Source organism: Eumetopias jubatus, unplaced genomic scaffold (assembly GCF_037043125.1).
Source record: "Eumetopias jubatus isolate StellerSeaLion01/CBP00866 unplaced genomic scaffold, mEumJub1_p1.0 scaffold_3, whole genome shotgun sequence".
NCBI lineage: Eukaryota > Metazoa > Chordata > Mammalia > Carnivora > Otariidae > Eumetopias > Eumetopias jubatus.
In genome coordinates, this window is record NW_028274809.1 from 33,106,362 (window position 1) to 33,128,144 (window position 21,783).

The 21,783-nt window shown below is 34.7% G+C and overlaps 1 protein-coding gene across 1 annotated transcript in view; it reads right to left on the minus strand.

The window, feature by feature from the left end:
* The window catches only part of NBEAL1 (neurobeachin like 1), a 184,638-nt gene that overhangs the window by 76,643 nt on the left and 86,212 nt on the right, over nucleotides 1–21,783 (minus strand). The window contains exons 26-34 of the mRNA XM_088021587.1: nucleotides 20,059–20,147; nucleotides 17,498–18,073; nucleotides 16,977–17,152; nucleotides 16,099–16,252; nucleotides 15,678–15,806; nucleotides 10,473–10,778; nucleotides 10,227–10,376; nucleotides 5,328–5,485; nucleotides 3,003–3,127 (exon numbers count right to left, since the gene is read on the minus strand). Coding sequence (XP_087877713.1) covers nucleotides 3,003–3,127; nucleotides 5,328–5,485; nucleotides 10,227–10,376; nucleotides 10,473–10,778; nucleotides 15,678–15,806; nucleotides 16,099–16,252; nucleotides 16,977–17,152; nucleotides 17,498–18,073; nucleotides 20,059–20,147 — 1,863 coding nt within the window. The remainder of the gene's footprint in view (nucleotides 1–3,002; nucleotides 3,128–5,327; nucleotides 5,486–10,226; nucleotides 10,377–10,472; nucleotides 10,779–15,677; nucleotides 15,807–16,098; nucleotides 16,253–16,976; nucleotides 17,153–17,497; nucleotides 18,074–20,058; nucleotides 20,148–21,783) is intronic.

Genomic DNA, 21,783 nt, shown 5'->3' on the forward strand with positions numbered 1-21,783 from the left:
AATTATCTTTAATTGGAAGAGAATACATAACCCAAGAGCTGAAGTTTCTTTTTTTCTGGAGCACATGAAATTTAGTAAGTAATTCTGGATACAAATATACACAATAAACGTAATGCATTTTATAAACTATACATTTTGTAAGAAGGCAGGGCTAGTGTAATGGGAAGAACAAAGGCTGTGAAGTGGTAAACTTATACTCAAATTCTGTTCTGCCATTTATTAACCAGGTGACTCCTCTGAATCTGTTTTCTTAACTGTGAAAGGAGATACATCACATCACAGTAAGTATAAAATAAATGGCAGCTACCATTATTATATACATTCACCTCTCAATTACCTGAGTGACATAAGAATAGTAATAAAAATAACTGTATAATTTATAGGTAGGACTGGGAAAAATTTATGTATGTAACTATGAATAAAGATATTTCAGTTGTGGGAAATAAAAATAATTCAAACCAAGTAACAGAACCTTATAGGGGTGCCTGGGTGGCTATTTCAGTTAAATGTCTGACTCTTGGTTTCAGGTCAGGTCATGATCTCAGGGTTGTGAGGTAAAGCCCTGAGTCAGGCTCTGTGCTGGGTGTGAAGCCTGGTTAAGATTCTCTCTCTTCCTCTGCCCCTCCATCTCTCCCTCTTTAATAAAAAAGAAGAAAACAAAAAAACCCGAAGTAACAAAACATTATAAAGATGACAAATCCTTCCTTAGTTCCTCAACTGGTATCACTGCTCAGACATAAAAAAATGAATCAACGTAATGTATAGTTGCATTTTTCTATGTAAATCTGCTTTCATCACACCTTTGTCTATACCTAAGAAGTACTGGCTCACACTTTTCCTAGAACAAGTAACTATTTTTTTTTTTAAAGATTTTATTTATTTATTTGACAGAGAGAGACACAGTGAGAGAGGGAACACAAGCAGGGGGAGTGGGAGAGGCAGAAGCAGGCTTCCTGTGGAGCAGGGAGCCCGATGCGGGGCTCGATCCCAGGACCCTGGGATCATGACCTGAGCCGAAGGCAGGCGCTTAACGACTGAGCCACCCAGGCGCCCCTAAACCCAAATATTTTTAATGATATATTTAAGAATACACTTTTTGACTATTTAAATTCCATAATTTGTAAGTGGTTGTGTTCCAAAAGATACTTCACAAATCACTTGTTTAATTCACAATGAATTTCCCATCAAAAATGTTACAGATAATGGTTAACTTTGTAATTTAGCCCACAATGTAAAAACTATTCTGTACATTTGCAATGGGATGCTTGCAAAGCAGTACTGGGGTATGTGAAACAAAACAAAATAAGAAAATATTTTTAAAATACCATGAATTCTGGCAGCTGATGAAAATACAGACAAAAATAAAGACCTGATATCTTTTACTCTTTGTTCAACGGAAGTTCTTAACTAGCTATACAATGAATTTATTCTAATACAGTATTCAAAATAAAATAATTTTACTACAAATAAAAGCACTAGCGTCTTCATGAGTTTTGAAGTTATAATTTGGCACCAATTTAAGTCATGCAGGAATAATTTTCTACTTATTTTTGTCTGTAAGTATTCTTAGGTAGGTAGAATATTTTACAGCTAATTCTGAAGTATACTTCAGGGAAACTTAAAGAGCTTTAGAGATTGATGCCACTGGTTTTGTACTATTTCCAATTTCACTTTAAAATGTATGAATTTTTGTTTCTTCTGTACTATCTTACTGTCACTATTATACTTGGGGTATATTTGAAAACTAGGTAAGGAGAAAAACTGAGAGATGAAAAAACGGAAGAACACAAGTTTTCCTAGACTTAATTAAAACCAAGAGGAAGAGACATAAAATTATATCTGTGTACCTGTATAAAGGGGTGAGGAGAGGAAGAGGAACAGGAAATTTCCTGGGGGGGATTTCTTGGCAAAAAAGAAGAAAAAATAGGGGACACTATTCTTTAAGTATTATTAGATTCAAGTCATTCACCAAAGATATTTGCTGAGTGATAAGCACAGTCAAATTTCAAGGAGTAAATACATAGAGGGAGAACAAGTTATATGCAAGTGACTTCCTATATTAAGATACTCTTAAAGTTAAAGTTTCTTTCATGGGTAGGGCCATTATTTTGCATTAAGGGAAATGAGTTACTGTGTTGGATTTATTTTAGGATGTAAGACTGTAAATGGCAGGCATCACAGATAGTAGCACTCTTGATTAATTTATGGCATCTGTATTGGCCAATATATTAATGCAACTTTAAAAAGATTTAAAAATGGGTACTTGAATTTCATCTAAAACTTAGTCACTGAACACAAGGTGGTTATGATAAAGCAATTTAGTATACACATGACTGCCAATGACTCAACAATCAATATTTTGGGTATTTCACAGACCTGTCTTCAAAAAGGGAGATATGCACTCAGATGGTTAGAAAGGCAAGGTTTCCTAAAGAGCTGTAGAGACTCTTTAAAATCTGTTTTGAAATACTGCTAAGCTATGTGTTTTTGTGCTTTTCTCTAGAAAAAGGCATTAACCCATCTAAGATACTAAGGATCTAAAAAGAACAGGTTATAAAAGAAAGATCTAAAGGATTACTAAGAATTCTAAATATATCTAACATTAGCCTCAGTCTTGGTATAAGCAGAAGACTAAGGGAAAAGAACCACTGTTTCAATGTACCATAATGGATACAAGAGACAGTGCACTACACACAAACTACAGTATAATTTTATGAATGTAATTATGTTTTTCTTTGAAAAATTACAATTAATTGATATAGGAAGTCATCTTAGATTTAGACCAAAGGTAACAGAATTTAACATATACAACCATTTAAATATCAACTAATTTCTGTACAAAAGAGCTCTGTAAACAGTATCTTAACATTTTGAAAACGAAATAATTATGAAGTGTCACCCTTCCTTCATGAGTAAGCAATTTTGAAACAATTAATAAAAACAATAACCAACCCACCAATACCCTATCTTCAACAAATAATTAAACAGGCATCGGAACTCACCTAGATTATCTCTCAAAGCACTAGCGTCTTCATGAGTTTTGAAGTTATAATTTGGCACCAATTTAAGTCTCATGCGGGAATAATTTTCTACATTAGCTAGTTTCCAGTGAATTGGATTTTGTTTCCTATGAATTTTCATAAGTAAACAAGTAAAATTACTTAGCTTGAAGTTACAAAGATTGGTTGAATGAAATAGAGTAGGAAAGTATCAAGAATTTTACATTTGTTTAGCACCATTTTATAAAAACAGTCACATTCATCATGTCATTTGACCCAAACAACCCTGAAAGAAAACCAGTGTGGGTATGCATAGCTGCAGTTTATACATGAAGAAACCTAAGACAGGCTAAATTATTTGCCTGAGATGCCAAGGTGTTTACAGGTATTAGAAATAAGAATTGAACATAAATCTTCACACTTACAGCTGATATCTTTTACTCTTTAACTGTTAAATGGAAGTTCTTAATTAGCTATACAATCAATTTATTCTAATACAGTGTTCAAAATAAAATAATTTTACTACAAATAAAGAGAATATAATTGATCTAAACATAAGAGCTAAAACTCTTAGAAGAAAAGACAGGAGTAAGTCTTTATAAACTTGGATTTGGGAATAGTTTCTTAGATATTATACCAAAAACATAAACAACAAAAGAAAAAAAGAGGTAAATTGGACTTTAAAATTAAAAAATTTTTGTATACCAAAGGCTATTTTCAAGAAAGTGAAAAGACAATCTACATATTTACAAATCATATATCTGATAAAGGTCTATTACTGAGAAAAATAACTCTTACAACTCAACCACAAAATATCAAACAATCTAATTTAAAAGTGAGCAAAGAACTTGAATAGACATTTCTTCAAAAAAAGATATACAAATGGCCAACAAGTACATGAAAAGATACTCAACATGACTCGTCATTAGGAAATACAAACCAAAACCATAAGATACCACTTCACATCCACTAGGATGGTCATAATAAAAAAACTGGAAAAATTTTACAAGTACCAGTAAGGTTGTGGAGAAACTAGAACCTGCAAACAATGCTAATGAGAATGTTAAATGGTGCAGTTGCTGTGGAAAACTGGCAATTCCTCAGTAAGTTAGACACTGGATTATCACATGACCTAGCAATTTTGCTTGTAGGTATATACTTAAAAGAATTAAAAATCAGATGTTGAGGGGCGCCTGGGTGGCTCAGTCGGTTAAGTGTCTGCCTTTGGCTCAGGTCATGATCCCGGAGTCGAGGCCCCGCATCAGGCTCCCTGCTTAGGGTAGAGCCTGCCTTTCCCTTTGCCCTTCACCTCATTCATGCTCTCTCTCTCAAATAAACAAAATCTTAAAAAAAAGAATTGAAAATACATGTTGAAACAAACACTTGTTCACAAATGTTCATAGCAGTACTATTTACAATAGCCATAAAGAAAACAACCCAAATGTCTATCATCTGATGAATGAATAGACAAAATGTGGTATATCCACACAATGGAATATTATGTGGCCTTTAAAAAAGAAGTACTGATACATGCCACAATATAATGAAAACATAATGCTAAGTGAAAGGGTTAAGGTCACATATTGTATGAATCCATTTATATAAATATCAAGAATAGGCAAATTCATAGAGACAGAAAATGGATTGGTGGTTGCCAGGAGCTGGGTAAAGGAATAGAGAATGACTGCCAAATGGGTCCAGGGTTTCTTTTTGCAGTAATGAAAATGTTCTGAAGCTGGACAGTGGTAATGACTGCACATTATGAATGTACTTAATGTCACTAAATTGTATATTTTTAAATGGTAAAATGGTAAAGTTTATATTATGTGTATTTTACCACAATAAAAGGGGTGTAATATATATGCTATATATTACATTATTATATATATATTATTATAATTCATCAAAACATATGTGATTTAGGATCAAGTAAATAAACTGTAAAATACTGAAACACATAACATCTCTAACTCTAGCTCAAAGAGGCAGTATCAGGAAGACAGATTCAAGACCGAATTCTACTTTAGAAACCAATATTGCACTGCATGTTCACTAACTAAAATTTAAATAAAAATAAATTTAAAAAAAAAGACTTAATTCTACATCACACGGTAAAAGGAAGGGAAACAACTCCATGGTGAAAAACATATATACAAAGCTCTAAACATCCCAGACCTGTAATTCACAAAAAGACAACCAAATTAATTAAAAGCTATTTTTTTATAAGTTGAATGTTTTAAAAATTGGATTGGAGAGGTCACTGGCTCAAAAAGTTCTAGGCAAGAGTTCTAAAGAAGAAAGGGTATTTAATAAATAATATCCTCCTACCTTTCAGCCCAAGGTCCCCTTTCAGATGTAAGATAGAGCTGTACTGCCTTCCAGCGTCTCAGAGTGATTAACTGTTGATTGCTAAGTTGTTTAAGTGTATTATTATACCTCAGGTTCTCTTGGCGGGCTTTTCTATTAAATGGTTCCACAAAAAACTCCTGAAACAGCAATAAATAATAGCACTGAATCATATATTTAATTTTAAAAATCTGACCCAATAAAATCATGCAAAAAAGGAAAGAAGCTGGTAACCAACAGTATTTTCTTGTTCCATTAGAATAACTTCCTTTAATGAAGCATATGATTCTAACTATAACCTATCTGTATTTTGTAAAACTTAAAAAATTAAACAATAAACATGTGAAGAACTTCAAAAATGTAATGTACCTCAAAACAGGATTTTGAAACTCAGAATTATTAACCTCATACAGTCAAATAAAATGATCTTCCTTTGGGATCCTTTGGTGTTTAAGGCAATGAGACTCAAGCTTAAATAAAGTAGAAGAAAGAGTAACCACATCCATACTACTACTGGGGACCTGGAAGGCAATGCCAAAGACAAAAGAAATCTACAGGGGCAAATCTCTCACAACGAAAAATTTCACCATTTGGACTGCTGCTCTCTGAATAACATCCTAGTTATTAGCAAATTAATTCACATACTTTTCCAGTTTTCAGGATAAAATAGACCCCGATAATAGGTTCTATCAAGATATAACTTTGGGGCGCCTGGGTGGCTCAGTTGGTTAAGCGACTGCCTTCGGCTCAGGTCATGATCCTGGAGTCCCGGGATCGAGTCCCGCATCGGGCTCCCTGCTCAGCGGGGAGTCTGCTTCTCCCTCTGACCCTCTCCCCTCTCATGCTCTCTCTCTCTATCTCATTCTCTCTCTCAAATAAATAAATAAAATCTAAAAAAAAAAGATATAACTTTAAGCCCTGAAATTAAAATCTTACAGCTTTGAAAAAGACAAGTGGTAAGACTGACTTATCTCATACTGATATTCATCTACCAGGAACTAAATTAACAGTATTAATTTGTTTCAAAAAATCAATACCAAATTACATCGAAAACAGTTAAAGACATCTTTTAGAGAGGTAGTACAACAGACCGTGGTTAAGAATATAACATAATTATGGGGGCACCTGAGGGTCTCAACTGGTTAAGTGCCTGCCTTCGGCTCAGGTCATGATCTTGATCTTGGGGTCCTGGGATCAGCCCTACCCTGGGCTCAGCGGGGAGCCTGCGTCTCCCTTTCCTTCTGCCCCCTACACCCAGCTTGGTGCCTGCTCTCTCTCGCAAATAAATAAATAAAATCTTAAAAAAAAAAAAAGAATTCTGGAGTTAGGCCTGGGTACAAAGCTACTTAATTCTCTGAGGCCTAGTATCCTCATCTGTAAGATGAAGTTGACAATAACTGTCATCAAAAAAGATTAAGATTTAAAGTGCTTTATACAGTGCCAGAAAAGCAGTGAGCTCTCAGTAAAATGTAGCTGTTATTATTATAATTATTACTAGAACTTTGGGAGATCAATGATTTGGGATTATCAAATGTTTAACACAGATCATTGCTAAGAAAACTGAAGAAGTCATGACAGCTCCATAATAATTAAACATAAATTTCATGGTTGGCGAAGCTCAAGCAAGAATATTTTAAGGTTAGATTTCTGTAGAAAAGCTAAGAGTGAAGTTATAGAGAAAGTGTTGATTGGGATAGAAATTGACAGAACTATGAGGGCAATATAAGTTTTTGTTTTTTTTTTAAGATTTTATTTGTCAGAGAGTGAGCGAGCGAGAGAGCGTGAGTGAGCACAAGCAGGGGGAGCAGGAGGCTCCCCATTGAGCACGGAGCTGAAGCAGGACTTGGTCCCAGGATCCTAGAATCATGACCTGAGCCGAAGGCAGATGCTTAACTGACTGAGTCACCCAGGCGCCCCCACAGTACATTTTAAGAAAAGAAGTAGGAAATGAAAACTACCATTTTGGTTTAACCAAATATATACATAAAAGTCAGGAAAGATATATATCAAAATGTTAACAGTGGTAGATTACAAAGGTTTCTTTTTATACCATTTTATGGAATAAATGTATTTTTATTTGGTCATCTTTGTTTTATGTTTGTTTTTAGATCCTGTACATATTTTGTTAGATTGATATCTGAGTATTTTATTTTTAGAGTTATTGTAAACAATGCTTTTTCAAAATGTCAGTTTCCAATTGTTCGTTGTTAGTATATAGAAATATGATTAAATTTTGTGTATTGATCGTGTCCTGCAATGTTGCTACACTCATTAAACACAAGAGATTTTTGGTAAATTCATTAGGATTATCTATATAATCATATTATCTGCAAATAGTTTTATTCCTTCCTTCCCAAGGTAAATGACTTTTATTTCTTTTTCTATTCTTTTTTTTTTTTTTTTTAAAGATCTATTTATTGGAGAGAGAGAAAGCATGGTGCAAGCAGGGGGAGGGGCAGAAGGAGAGGGAGAGGAAAATCTCAAGCGGACTCTGTGCTGAGCCTTTGACATTGGTCTCAATCCTACGACCCTGAGATCACAACCTGAGCAAAAAACCAAGAGTCAGACACTAACAGACTAAGCCCCCTGGAGCCCCTCTTTTTCTATTCTTAATGATTTGCTAGGACTTACAGTATAACAGGGACTAGAGGACTGGTGAGAGTAGACATTCTCACCTAGTTCTCTTCTTACAAGAAAAGCACTCAGTTTTCCATCTTTTTCCTCCTAAAGATTTATTTATTTATTTATTTGAGAGAGAGAGCAAGAGTGCAGGGGGTGGGAAGAACAGAGGGAGAGAGAATCTTAAGCAGACTCCGTGCTGAGCCTGACGTGGGGCTTGATCCCACGACCCTGAGATCATGACCTGAGTGGAAACCAAGAGTGAGATGCTTAACTGACTGTAGCACCCAGGTGCCCCCAGCTTTCCATCTTTAAATATGAAGGTGGCTATAGGATTTTTGTAGAGATTCTATTTCTGTTTCTAGTTTGCTGAGAGCTTTGAACATAAAATGGACACTGAATTTTGTCAAATGCTTTTTCTACATCTATGGATATGAGCATTTAGTTTCATTTTACTAAATATGAATTTGGTCCACTATCATTATATTGATTAATTACCAAATGTTGAAGCAATCTTGCATTCCCAAGATAAACTACCTGGTGTAATGTATTATTTTTTTATATATTGCTGGATCTGGTTTGCATCTATGTTCCTAAGAAATATTGTAGTTTTCTTGTGCTACTTTTGTGATTTTTAACCAGTATAATTAATATACAGTGTTACAGGAGTTTCAGATGTATTCTTGTACTATTTTTGTATGGTTTCAATAAGAGGATAGTACTGCCTTCATATAATGAGTTGGGAAGTGATTCCACTTTTCTGTTTTCTGAAGAGATTATGAGGAATTGGTGTTGTTTCTCCATTAAATGTTCAACAGAATTCACCAGTGAAACCACTTTGGCCTGGAGTTTTCCCTTTTAGAAGGTATATATGTATATACATATGTATGTATGTATTTATTTTAAAGATTTTATTTATTTATTGGAGAGGGAGAGAAAGCACAAGAGGGAGAGGCAGACTCCTGCTGAGCAGGAAGCCCGATGTGGGGCTCAATCCCAGGACCCTGGGATCATGGACCTGAGCTGAAGGCAGACGCTTAACTGACTGAGCCACCCACGCACCCTGGAAGGTATAAATTCAATTTCTTTAATAGATAAGACTATCCAGGCTATCAATTTATTATTGAATTAGTTTTGGAAATTTATCCATTTAAGTCATCTTATTTATAAATGTTAATAGATTGGTTTGTGGCAGTCTCTTATTATCATGTTGATATCTGTGGAGTCAGTGGTGATATCCCCGTCACTCCTGGTAATGGCAATTTTTCACTTTCTTTTTTTGCTTTGTCAATCTGACTAGAAGTTTACACATTTTATTGACATTTTCAAAAATATTTATTTTAATATTTATTTGAAAAAGAGAGGGAGAGAATGGGGGAGGGACAGAGGGAAAGGGAGAGAGTCTCAAGTAGACTCCACACTGAGCTCAGAGCCTAATGCGGGGCTCAACTTTACAACCCCTGAGATCACAACCTGAGCTGAAACCAAGAGTTTTCGATGCTTAACCAACTGTGCCACCCAGGTACCCCAATTTTATTGACATTTTAAAGAACTAGATTTTAGTTTTATTAATTTTCTCTATTGTTCTTCCTGCTTTCAATTTCATTGATTTCTGCTCTTTTGTTAGTTTCTTATTTGAAGACTAGTTTAGATTAGTTTTCTTTCTATAGTTTAAGGTAGAGACTTAAATTATTAATTTGATGTCTTTCTTCTTCTCTAAAGCAAGTATTTAGTTGTTAACAGTGGTGTTATAAATGCTATAAATATTCTATTTATATAAATAAAGTGCTATAAATATTCTCTAAGCACTGATCTACACCCAGCCTCCTTAGAGATATGTACTATCAGCTTAACAGACTTTTTACATATCAACTATGCATAGAACATTTTGACATTAACTTTTTAATTGTTACTGATCAGTCTTTTTCTTTCACTTCTGAAATAATTTTAAGATTTTATTTATATATCAGAGAGAGAGAGATCACAAGCAGGGGGGAGTGGCAGAGGGAGAAGCAGACTCCCTGCTGAGCAGGAAACCTGATACAGGACTTGATCCCAGGACCCTGGGATCATGACTAGAGCAGAAGGCAGATGTTTAACTGACCAAGCCGTCGAGGCACCCTCAATTCTGAAATAATTTTCAAACAACAGGAAATACCATTTGTATTCTGAGTTCAGACTTGTTTTTACTCTTATTTGAATATTAAAAGCTTGAAATCAACATAAAAAAACTAGATACTAAAAACATTTAATAATTTTTACCTGAAACTTAAGCTTGCTTTCTCCTCCTTCCCGGTCTCGTTTATGCATATTCACCATTAAGGCTTCATAACAATTCTTCCAATAAAGTGCCATGTCCTCATGACCCTCATAAAATGTATGGGTTTCATACTGCTTCATGTAAGGCACGATCTTATAAATATATACATATACATACAGAAAATTTAACATAGACTTCTATAAAAATGACAACTTAGAAAAATTTCACTCAAAATAGATAAAACTTACATATTTTTCGATGTAAACTTGCCATTCATTTGAACTGCAATATTCTTGAAAATCTTCAAAAAATGAAGAGCTACCATTGGTAAAAGGTAAAGAAGGCAGGTGCAAGTTCATGAAGAGAAGCTCATAGATTTTGGAAACCAGGGTACGGACCAGGGGAATCAGAAATGAGTAGATTTCAGTCTGTTCCTTAATTGACTGACTTAGAACATGTTCCAGCTTCCCTAAAATGTAACATGCTTCATTCTGATTTTCAATCACTTTGGTTTGAAGAAGGGTGTTTAGTTTAGCTGATGCCATTGCACAAACCTGAGGAAACAATATAGGTGAGAACAGAATAAAGCAGACATTTAGCAAAAGTTCTCTGGCTCTTCCTGAAGTTTTTTGTTTTTTTTGTTTTTTTAAATCAATTATAAAAGCAGAATATACAGAAAAGGAGGAGTGGATAATTAATCACCCCAACATCCATTATACTCCTTCTTATAGTCTGCAAGGATAAGGGAATGATTCCATCTCTAGTTCCAACAAGTCCTAAAAGATGTAAGCCAAACAGAATATCCAACCACTTTCCACAGTGAGTGGTTCAGGTAACTAATCTTTCAGTCAACTCATGTTGCTGCTTTTGTCACGGATTCATTTGGGGATGGCCTTATCAGTTCAAGTTCAGAACTTTTACTAATAACTGTCAAGAACTGTGAAGGGTCTCAGATTTTGCCTTACCTCCAAGATAATAAGTGAGTCTGCCACAGTTTCAGAGATACTGGCAGAAAACATGAGACTCCTGGTTCAGAGCCAAAGACCTATAGCAATCCCAACAGCCAGAATATCAGTATTTGCCCTGGTACCCTGAACTGCTATTCCCATGGTGAGAGATAACAGGACTAGATGATGCATGCACACCCAGTGGCTGCAGTATAGGGGAGGAACCCCAAGCATAAGGAACCTAAATCTTCTATGCCAGCTGTAAGTTAGCCTGAACTTTGCCTTGGAGGGAGACACTATCTTTATTATACTAGACAGTAAACAAACCTGCCTTTTGCTCTGAAGGGAGACAGAATCTCTGTCTTCCAAAGTTGTGCACAATACCTGCATCCTCAAGAAGATAGTTCATAACAAAGACATCTAGTGTCTCTATTTATAAGATATGCAGAAACATAAGAGATCCATGAAGAACTGTCTACCAACAGTGACAGTAAGAAGAGGCACTCTCTCTCTTTTTTAAAGATTCCATTTATTTGTTTGAGAGAGAGAGCATGAGCGGGGGAGAGGGACAGAGGAAGAGGGAGAAGCAGACTCCCCGCTGAGCAGGGGCTCCATTCCAGGACTCTGAGATCATGACCTGAGCCAAAGGCAGATGCATAACCAACTGAGCCACCCAGGTACCCCAGAAGCACTCTCTTTATCTGATATAAATGAGGAAGCATGTAGCACCAACTGCTATTGGCAGCATTTTGTGACAAAGGCAGCCAGCTTAAGACAAGCTGACACGAGGGAAAGGAGTGCTGTGAAAATAGCAAATAAATGGAACTGAAGCCTTGATTAAATCATGCCTTAAACTGAACTACAGAATTTTCTATTATCTGAGCCAATAAATCTCCTAAACTCAGTCAATTTGGGTTGATGCTTCTGTTATCTGGAATCAAAGCATTATGATACATAAAGGATAGGTACAAGGGAGACTGAGTCCTTGACAGAAATATCACTATCCTTAAAATTCCCAAGGAAAATACATGTACTAATAAGCCCAGGCAAAGGAATCCTCTGTTATTACCATTAAACGTTGGCCTTAACCCCAACACAGGAAGGTAAATTAGGTCATAAATGGGGTCTCCTTATGTCCAGGCTAAACCTAAGCCATAAAACCATGGTAGGACAAATGATATAAACTATCTCCTTCTCACTTAACACTATGTTACAATGTTGGAACTTATTACTTTCAAAATGAAGAAAACCAAGAGAAAAGAGGAAAAGTATCAGAATCTGACATCACTTCATGATTGTATTTGTTTCAAACGCTAGTCTGAGCTGTATGCACAGCTGTATGCACAGGCCAAGGCAATAAGAGACCTTAGGCAGTCTTTCCACACAAGCCTTAAAAAGGCAAATAGCACTGGAGGAAATAATATCCAAGATGGCTCAAGACTTTAACTTTTGTACCTTTAACTTAAGCTTCTACTGGTGAAACTTTTCTACTCTCCTCAGACTTTCCTCAATCCTTCATTTTAGTCGTTGAATGTGACTAAAGCAACTTAATTCTAATAGAGACCAACAAATACAAGAAAAAAGGACATAAAATCTCATCATCCAGGAAATGCCAATGCTAATAGTTCTGGACTTTTTTGCTATGTGTTTTTTAAAATACTGTTTACATAGAAAGTTGAATATCTAGTGCTTTGTTTTTAACTTAACATCATGGTATTAAATAAACTATAAGCTTATGTATTTATTTAAAATTATAAAGATACCTTTAATGAATACAAGATAATTTATTTGACCACTGTCTTAATTTTGGATACCTACACATACTATATACGGATATATATGACCCCCCTACCTCCACTATAAAGAGTACTGAATTAGGGTCACCTGAGAAATTACAAAAAATACCAATGCCCTAATTCCTCCATTTTGATATAATTACTAAGGGTGATGCCCCACAAAGGTATTTTTTAAAAAGCTCCTCCGGGTGATTTCATATTCTCATCACTGGCTGAGCTACGACAACTGGGGACAAAATGGAGACCACATGCTGCACTAAATAAATCAAAAACTACCTAGTTCTGCTTTAGAGACAAGCTAGGAAATGTTAACATTTATGTGACATCTCCTAGTACTTTTATACTGGCATTTAACTAATAAGTATGAGCAAAACAAAACAAGTTTGTAGCCAGATTGGCGAAGAAGCTCTATTATAACCCCTTTAAGGGGAGAAGTTGCTTTCCCAGCCTTTTAGGTTTTTATTCCTGAGAGAATAAAATTAAACAACTAGCTAGTAAAAAATGTGTTAGGTTACTAACTACTGGTAAACAAGATATCTTATCTACAGGTTCTGTACCCTATTTACCTTCAGGTTTTTTTTAATTTAAGTTCAATTTAATTAACATATCCTGTATTATTAATTTCAGAAGTAGAATTTAGTGATTCATCAGTTGCATACAACACCCAGGGCTCATCACTTCACATGCCTTCCTTAATGCCCATCACCCAATTACCCCATCCCCCCCCACCTCCCTTTCAGCAACCCTCAGTTTGTTTCTTATAGTTAAGAGTCTCTTAATGGTTTGCCTCCCTCTGTTATCATCTTATTTGATTTTTCCTTCCCCTCCCCTATGTTCAACTGTTTTTTTTCTTAAATTCCACATATGAGTGAAATCATATGGTATTTGTCTTTCTCTGATTGATGTATTTCACTTAGCATAATACTTTCTGTTCCATCCACCTCATAGCAAATGGCAAGATTTCATTCTTTTTGATGTATGAGTAATATTCCATTTTGTGTGTGTGTGTGTGTGTGTGTGTGTGTGTGTATGTATTGTACCTACATATATACCACACCATCTTTATCCATTCATCTGTCGATGGACATCTGGGCTCTTTCCGTATTTTGGCTATTGTGGACATTGCTGCTATAAACATTGGGTGCATGTGCCCATCTGAATATTTATTTATCTAGTATTTATACAGCCCTACTATGGGACAGACATTGGATATTTAATGGTAGACAAACTAAACAAATATTTTATTTATGGAAATTTCATCAAAGATAAACACTGAGGGTGACTAAAAGTGGGGGAAAAAAAAAAGAGTCCTCATATCTAAAATAACTACCTGGCATGCTTGCTGCAACTGCTTTAATAGCCATGAAGCTGATACTAATGAAAAAGCCCCCAAAACTATCCTTATTCTACTTCTAGGTAGAGAAAAATGGAATACTACCCATGAACAACTATGTGTACAAAGGTTGTCTGGTACTTTGGATTACTATCTGAGGATATAGTTTTAGTGTGGAATTACTAGACAGAGTGTGATCATTTTTTTAAGTACCTAATTCATATATTTTCAAATTGCATTTGAATGGCTGCACAATTCAAGCTTCCACAATCCATATCAGAAAGCCCATCTTCTTACTTATTTAGCTTTTCTGCATTTTCCATGAACACCTGCTACTTTTATGATTAAGAAAAAAAATCCTATTTTTAAAAAGTTAGTAACATATTACTATTCATATTATCATTATCAAAATATGTTCAATCATCTGAAAAAATATATGCATAGAAAAATATTGACAGTTATTTCTTCTTGGGCTATGGGATGATGGATTATTTTCTTCTCTTCATGTTTCTGTGTATTTTCCATAATGAGCACATGTTACTTTTACAATTAGAAAAAAATACCCAATGAAAACTATGACCTTTTGAAAATATAGCAACCTTATGGAATTTTAATCTCTCCATGTTCTCATCAACATTACAGTAAGTTTATGTGTATTAGAAACCATCCCCACCCCTACCAAATACTTAAAATTCCAGTATCAAAAGAAAATAAAAAGGACCAGGTAAATAGCAATGGGATACATGTTATGATTAATCCAGGCCAGGTTCTCCAATGTAAATAGAAAGATGACAGACTAAAATTCATGTGGAACTTTTCCAACCTTTAAAATTTTTAATTAAAAATAGAAATAATTAAAGTTCCTTGGGCCCATATTTTATTTATCTATATTTTGACAACCTAACACAATGCTCATACTTGGTGGGTATTCAGTGTTTGATGAATTAAAAAAATATGAGATATAATGTAAAACTGTAGATTAATAAAGAAACAGAAAAAGATTTTGAAAGAAACAAAAAAGAATTTTCCTAAAAATATAAGACTTATACTGCACATGTACAAAAACATGTATAAATCGGCTAGGCCTAGTTACATTAAATATAGATGATATGAGTAACATCTCTTTGTATAAGCTATGTATAAATCCTTTAAAAAGTTAAAATTATACTGAGTCATATACATCAGCAAGAAACAATCAATGAGCTGCCTCTGAAACCTTTTTCTGATTAATAAAACTGAAACTAGAGGGAAATCATGGATATTTTTGGAACTAATAAAAAATTAAAATACTGAAAATTTATTATCATTTAGTCATTACACAAATAACTTCTATGCTGCATGCAAAGTATAGAAAATAATGCAAAAGAATTGACAAACCTGCAAATTTCCCCTTCCAATGAATCCTAGAAGCAACTGGATTTGAATTTGAGGCAGTTTTGCCCATACTTGACCTTCAGAATACCAAACTGACAGACCATCGAAGAGTAGCATCAGATTGTCTAAAAGCTATCACAAGGGAAAAATTGAGAAATAAAAACATTCTATTTTAAAGTCTACTGATGAGTTTTCCCCAAGAGTAATGCATATCATAAATATTTCAAAACTAGCTCAATGTTCAATTGGTAAAAGGCAAAAGAATTATCCTAGTAATAACTAACAAAGTTGGTTAACTATCACATTTTATCCATGTTTGTTCTGATTAAATATTAATGCTCTAAAAAGAGGGAGTACAAAATTTTTTTTGTTGAATAAAGTCCTTGACTACCAGAAAAATAATATCAAAGAATTATTACTGCACCTTCTCAGTCCACATGTTTGAATTAACAAGGCCCTCTGACTGCAGAAAGTCCTGTATGATCAGGATGAGTCGGGAGGCATTTTCAGCAGTTACTGGATTCGTTTTTGATTCTCTGTTTTCTGTGACTGTCCATTCTAACATGTTCTGTAGCAAACTAAGGGCAAAACAAAATCGTCTTAAAATCATTTTAAGTTTAGAAAAATAGTAAAACATGAAAAAAAACCCAGTTATTCATTAATATGTCTGTAAAGATATACTACCATTGGCAGGGATCAGAGGACATTTAATAACAATGAAGCAGCTTTTTAATCTCTGAAGTATCTATCTTTAATAAACATAATACAAAAGGCAAAGTAAAAGCTATCGTTTTATTTAACTATAAAAAAGCTATTGAAATAATTCAAATTCCAGTCTCTATGAGGTAACTTAAAAGTTTCTTTAAAGCTGGAAATTGGGAAGGTAAGAAAAGAAAGCTTTATTATGTCTCATAGAGGGTCTAGCCCTGCAGAGAACTCTAAATGCTTTAGAGAAGTAATTTTAATGAAAACACTACTTGCTTCCCTCAGCATGGAAACTCTCAAACTTGGACAAGACTGCAGAACACAATACACCAAATGCTTAGATATTACAAAAACTAGTTTAAACAAGGAATATATAATCACTGAAGCCCAAACTAAAGATTTAAATCTCCTCACACTTTTGGATTTCTCTCTAGATTCCACTAAAATGGTAACAGAGAGGAAAAGGGGCTGAGCACGAAGTTTTTCCTTTTCTCTCACTACACCCACTGAATCCTGAATAAATGTTCAATAAAAAATACTATTTTAGACTCCCATCCACTCCCAAAGGAAAGAGTAATTCACCAACTGAATGCTTACATTAATTTTATTTCATCTGAGGGTCGAAGTAATTCACTGGATATTCCTGGTTTAGTTAGTGCTGAAAACACTTGCCCCCGTTCAATCCAAGTACCATTATCAGACTTTTCTAGTCCCTTACACATTACGTAGTTCAAAATATTTGTCAGTAACTGAAGAAGCTCCTCCTCACATCTCTATAAAAAAGATAAACTAATATTAAATTATTGGAAGGAGGTGGTATTAAAAGCACACAAAAAGAACCATCACATATACTGACTGTAATCACTTAACATATTTTTAAAGTGTCTTGATAAACCCGGAATTTTGCTAAGTAGGTCCTAGAGATATGAGGATGAATAAGACACCTGCTTTCCTCAAGATATAATTTAGTGACTTCTAGGTTTCCAAAATCTTACATCATGAGACTTAGAACATGAATATAATATGAAACTGTTAATAATTACACATTCCTAAGGGTTAGAAGTATATAATAGACATGTGAAAATAAAAAGAGCATTTGGACAAATAAGGAATTTTACCTCTTGGCTTTCAAGTAAAGAGAAGTCATCACCAAACCCTGGATCACTTATGACGCTGCTCTCTTTGTCAGACTGCACAGAAAATGATTTAGTAGATTCTATTGGGGATGGCGTGCTAGGCAGGCTGTCTGGCATGTGACTTCCACTGTCACTCAGTTCACATGAGTCTATTCCACTGAGATCTAAACTCAAATGTGAAGGGTTATTATTCCAGAATTCTTCTTGATTCTCTGATTTGAAAGATAATTCTCCCACAGAACTATCTTCTTGAAATAATGGTGTGTGTGAGTCTAGAGAGTGTCTATCCTCTAAACTCCACTGATCTGAAGACACATTAGCTGAGGCAAAAGAGTTGATTTTTTCCTCATCGATCTTTTCATCAAAGTTCCTCTTAATATCTTCAGCTGAGAAATTTTTAACACTGTCTTTCATTGAAACAGCCCTACTGTGCTTATGGAGAGTATTTCCATTTTCAAAATTTGTTTTTAAAAAAAGCCTAACTAAAGTGTCTTGCCAACCCACTTGTTGAGATATTTGATGTGCTGCATCTGGCTGGGACTGCAAAATCTGTAAAATCTGCAAAGATTAAGAATACAAAATTCATCAAAAAGTACACAGTACTTCACATCAAAAACATTTTCTTTTCAGTTATCTTAGAAACAAAGTAATTTAATGAGAAACTGTGGGAAGACATACTTTCAAAAGATTATGTTCTTAACTGGATTATAAACTATCTGTAGGGTACACACTGTGTTTTTAACTAATCTGCATATATTACTCATTGTACAGAGTACTTAAATATTTGCTGAAAGATAAAAAAGGGAAAAAAATGATCTATCACATGTCAACATACTCATGTTACTATTTAATTTGATCAGAGAGAAAATATAAATAGAATGAAGGTATATATAAAATGTAATAAAGTTATATCCTCTCAACTAAACACTTTCCATGAGCCTACTACATTTGTTTAGCAAATACTGAATACATACTGTGTACCTGGCCCTAGGGTTAAGGGAGTAAATAAGATACACAGATACTTTAATAGAACCTAGATCTCCCAAGAATGCTTCCCCATCTCATTTTTTTTCCAGGCAAAGTTAATGGTTGCTTTTGCAAAACATTTTTTTTCCATTAACTCTATGTTGTACAAACACTAATTCCAACAAGATGGATGCTGCTATTTAGCTGGAAAAAGAAACTGAAATTAAAGAATAGACACTGACATGTCAATGTGTATGATCTCTATTATCCAACTGATTCCACATTTTTTTTTTTTTTGGATTAAAACAAGTTCTCAAACACTGTCAGATATTCAGTTAAGATCTTTAAGACATTTTTCTCACAAAGCCATAAACTTCTGTGTAGATGGAAAAGAATTTCTGCTCCCAGTATTTGGAGAATCTCTTTTATCTGTAACTCTGACAAGTGTCATAGGAGATGAATAATGTTGGTAGGGACTTCACTAGCACGGGCTCTAATGCATGCTGATGCTGATATAGTAAGCAACAAGTCACAGTGAGTCACAATGACGTGAAGCTCCTTTCCTCACTAATGCTATATCGGTGAGCTACCATTACTCTACTGATGGAGAATATCAATTTTTTTCCTTAGTAAAGAAATTTTCATGATTTCATGACTTTAAAAGTTCCATAAAATAAGATTTATTTTATGTCTACTTTATATACATGTAATGAATAAAAACTAGGCTGCACTGAAAGCTGTTTTCAAACTGAAAGGAAAGGATCAATCTATATAACCTGCTAAAGAACAATATCCCAAAATCCATCAAAATGTGGTATGTGAATACACTCTGACACAGCAATTCCATTTCATTGATTATATCCTACAGACGTATTACCAAAACCAGGTAAAAATATATGTAAAAAAGTTCTTAACAGAAGTTTAACACAGAAAAACAGGAGACAACCTAAATGTCCATGAACAGGGAACCAGGTAATACTTTACACAATAGCCACAGAATAAAAACTATACACAGCTGTTAAAGAGAAAAATATACAACCAGACTTACTGATGGAAAAATACAATAACATAATTAGGGACTAAAATTAAAAAGAAAACCAAGGAAGCAAATTAAATAGGTCAGTGATTGCTAGTGGAAGAGAGAGAAGGCTATAATCAGGAAGAAGCACATAGGATAACTATTTCCTGACTTAGTTAAAGGGATGCATTGAAGGCAAGTCACTGTTACTTTTCCATAAAGTTCAAAAGATTCAGCAATTCTAAAATATGGTATATGAATTTGAAATGGTCATAATCATTGAAGATTTTTGACAAAAAAACCTATTCTCTTATAATAAATTTTTTACTGTGGAAAGGGAATATTTCCAGGAGACCATGTAAAGCTAAGAACACATTTTTATGATGATTTTATAATTACATGAAGTTAATTCACCTCAAAAAACAAAATTACTTATTTATAAAATTGTGTTAAATAACAGAAATTAAAACTTATACCCGGTGTAAAATACTCAATATGAAAGTTGTTCACAGTATAACAATACTGTCATTTTTAAAGTGTATCTTAAAAGTTTACTAACCTTTCTGCAGATAACCACCCTGACATTTATATGTGTTCTGTGAGATATATATACCACAGACAACAGATCTTTGAAATTAATAGCAGGATCTATGGTGGGAAAAAATAAAGTTAAAATTAAATTCCAGAGATAGCCAAAGAAAGAACTGTGAGTGCTAGTTAGATAATAAAATAATTGTTTCATTTTTATTTTTCTTGCTGTCAATAATAGATATCCTTTTTTTTTTCTAGCTTTACTGAGATATAACTGCCATAAAACAGTGTATAAATTTAAGGTGTATGACATGATGATCTGATATATGTACATACTGCAAAATAATTACCACAGTAAGGTTAGTTAACATCCATCACTTCATACAGTTACCATTTTCCTTTTGTGGTAAACTTTTAAGATCTGCTCTCTTAGCAACTTTCAAGTATATAATATTAACTATAGTCACTATGTTGCACATTAGATCCCCAGAACTTATTCATCTTATAACTGTAAGCTTGTACCCTTTGACCACCTTCACTCATTTGCCCCCACCCCCAGCCCCGGCAACTACCAATCTACTGTCTCTAGAAGGTTGGGTTTTTTTGTTTTTTTTTTTAAGATTTTATTTATTTGACACACAGAGAGAGATAGTGAGAGCAGGAACATGAGCAGAGAGAGTGGGAGAGGGAGAAGCAGACTCCCCGCCGAGCAGCGAGCCCGATGTGGGGCTTGATCCCAGGACCCTGGGATCATGACCTGAGCTGAAGGCAGATGCTTAACAACTAAGCCACCCAGGCACCCCAGTAGGTTGGTTTTTTTAATTTCACCTATAAGTGAGACCATATAGTATTTGTCCTTCTCTGACTTATTTCACTTAGCAGCATAATGCCCTGCAGGTTCTTCTGTTACAAATGGTTGAATAATATTTTTTTTTTAAGATTTTATTTATTTGAGAGAGAGCACGCACAAGCATGGGGAGGGGCGGCAGAGGGAGAGAGAAAAGCAGACTTCCAGCCAAGCAGGGAGCCCGATGTGGGGCTCGATCCCAGGAGGCCAGGATCATGACCTGAGCCAAAGGCAAATGCTTAATCGACTGAGCCACCCAGGTGCCCCTGAATAATATTCTATATACGTGTGTGTGTGTCTGTGTGTACACACACAAACACTTACTTTATGCACTCATCCATCAGCAGACATTTAGGTTGTTTCTAGGTCTTGGCTGTTATAAATGATCCTGCAATGAACATGGGGATGCAGGTAACTCTTCAAGATAGTGATTTCATTGTCTTTGGATATATAACTAGAAGATGGATTGTTGGATTATATGATAGTTCTATTTTTAATTTTTGGAGGAACCTCCATACTGTTTTCCACAGTGGCCACACTAATTTACATTCCCAGCAACATGGCACAAGGGTTTCCCTTTCTCCGTATCTTCAACAGCACTTGTTATCCTTTGTCTTTTTGGTAATAGCGATCTTAACAGGTGACGTGCTATCTCCTTCTGGTTTTGATTTACATTTCCCTTATGATTAGAGATGTGGAGCATCTTGTCATCTACCTACTGGTTTTTTGTATGTCTTTGCAAAAATGTCTATTCAGGCCCTTAGCTCATTTTTTTTTAATTCTAGTTAGCTGACATACAGTTCAACACTGGTTCCAGGAGTAGAGTTCAGTGGTTCATCATTTACATGTAACACCCAGTGCTCATCATAACAAGTGCCCTCTTTAATACCCATCACCCATCTATCC